Source organism: Curcuma longa, chromosome 16 (assembly GCF_044706935.1).
Source record: "Curcuma longa cultivar G26 ecotype Majalengka, Jawa Barat chromosome 16, ITB_CL_G26_1.1, whole genome shotgun sequence".
NCBI classification, from domain to species: domain Eukaryota; kingdom Viridiplantae; phylum Streptophyta; class Magnoliopsida; order Zingiberales; family Zingiberaceae; genus Curcuma; species Curcuma longa.
Window position 1 is genome coordinate 3,131,545 of NC_133876.1, and position 1,940 is coordinate 3,133,484.

The 1,940-nt window shown below is 38.8% G+C and overlaps 1 protein-coding gene across 1 annotated transcript; it reads left to right on the plus strand.

Annotated features, from left to right (window-relative positions):
* Positions 1–630: 630 nt before the first annotated feature.
* Positions 631–1,479, plus strand: LOC141848083 (membrane protein PM19L-like). Its single transcript, XM_074736199.1, has 4 exons — positions 631–775; positions 874–1,093; positions 1,178–1,223; positions 1,298–1,479. Exons 1-4 carry the CDS (start codon positions 649–651, stop codon positions 1,412–1,414), a joined length of 510 nt encoding a protein of 169 aa, XP_074592300.1. The 5' UTR covers positions 631–648; the 3' UTR covers positions 1,415–1,479.
* Positions 1,480–1,940: the final 461 nt, after the last annotated feature.

Genomic DNA, 1,940 nt, shown 5'->3' on the forward strand with positions numbered 1-1,940 from the left:
AGATCAAACTATTTGGAGAGCTCAGGAGATTGAATTGTGAGTGAGAAGCTAATTAAATCGAACTTGCCTTTAATCATGATTAGAAATTTCCTGTAGATCTTTATATAAATGCTGATTTTGCCAACCTGATAGAGGAGGTCGATCGTTGAAATTCACAATCTTCTATTCGAGTAAGGACTGGCTTGAGATGAGGCCATGTAGACGTCGTATGCTAAATTGGAGCAGGATCAGTATTATAAATAAATTTATTTACTTATTTGATTGCATAAATTGAATTTAATAATATAAATTTTATAATATCTTTGCTCAATATCATATCCTAAAAGTAGTGATGCTATGCCCTCTTCATATACCATTCTATGAACAACTTAAGAGGTAACAGCTAGCGTTAGAAAAAGCTAACCTTCACACAAGCAGGCTTTGCAGAAGATGTTCCTCATCCTCAAGATTAAGACTCCTTTCCTTCTAATAAAAGGTTTTTGCTTCATGATTCCCTACCCGGAAAAATTCCCAAGCCACCAGAACTAAACCAGGGGAAGGAAAGAATATTTCCAATCGACTTTTGTGCAGCTCCATATTATGCATACACATATTTAACAGATCCATCAGCAGCTCACCAACTCCTTAATCTATCAATTAACAATCGCCATGGCCAGCGATCAACTGAAGCCCATTGCCTCCCTCCTCCTCTTCCTCAACTTCTGTATGTACCTCATCGTGACGGCCATCGGCGGCTGGGCCATCAACTTTGCCATCAATCATGGCTTCATCATTGGTAACAACGATTACCTTCTTCATCCCTTCAAATTGCACGTACACTTCGTTAATTTCATTAATTAATTAACTCTTCTTCTTAATTTTGACTAATTGCAGGTCCGGAACTGCAACTCCCGGCGCACTTCACGCCGGTTTTCTTCCCCATTGGCAACTTTGCCACTGGTTTCTTCGTCATGTTCGCTTTAATCGCGGGCGCCGTTGGGGCTGCCTCGGCAATTGCCGGATTCAATCACATCCGCTTCTGGAACTACAGCAGCTTGCAGCCTGCCGTTTCGTCTGCTATTACTGCATGGCTCCTCACACTCCTCGCCATGGGGTATACTTTAATTTCCACCTGCTTGCCTTATTTATTAAATATAAAGAATCATACATGCTTCAAGTAAAATTTGTTGTTACGCAGTTTGGCCTGTAAGGAGATTGTTCTTGAGGGAAGGAACGCAAAACTGGTAAGAGTTAAAACTCTAGAATAAGACCCTTTTTTCTCTTAATGCATATTTAACGAACGGTTCAAACTTTTCAGAGGACGATGGAGGCTTTCTTGATCATTCTATCTGTGACAGAGTTGGTATACATTCTTGTGATTCATGGGGGATCGCCATCTCCGACGGAGAAAGAAAGAAGGACAAGTTACATCTGATCGTGATTCCAAGTCATTCGAGATGTGGGTCAAGGAACTAAGAAAACAATTTGTTAATTTGTGTTTCCTTCGAGGGGTTTCAAAGCAATCCGAACTTAAAGTGTTCACGTTGTGCGTGTCTTGATTTGTATTTGTTGTCTGTAGAAAGGCTTCATCTCAATAGGATACAAACTCTATCAAGGCTACAATGTACTCTTTCTTTTATACAAGAAGGAATATATATCTTTAAACAAACTAAAACAGAAATCATTAATTTAAATAAATCTTTTTGATAAATAATAATTCCTAATGATTAAGCTGACAATAAAGATAACAACAATTTCTCAAACTGCATAGCTATTATGTGATTTACTCAAATTGCATAGGTAGTTTTGGGATTGTCCAAATCATGTATCCTTACATGGGTTCATTTTCTATTTTACCCTTCTCAAAAATCGCACGCATAATCGCATGATCGTCTGAAGCAAAGACCACTCCGAATCACATTCGCGTCTTCTCAGAGAAAGCTACCTTTGTCCAAACCAAA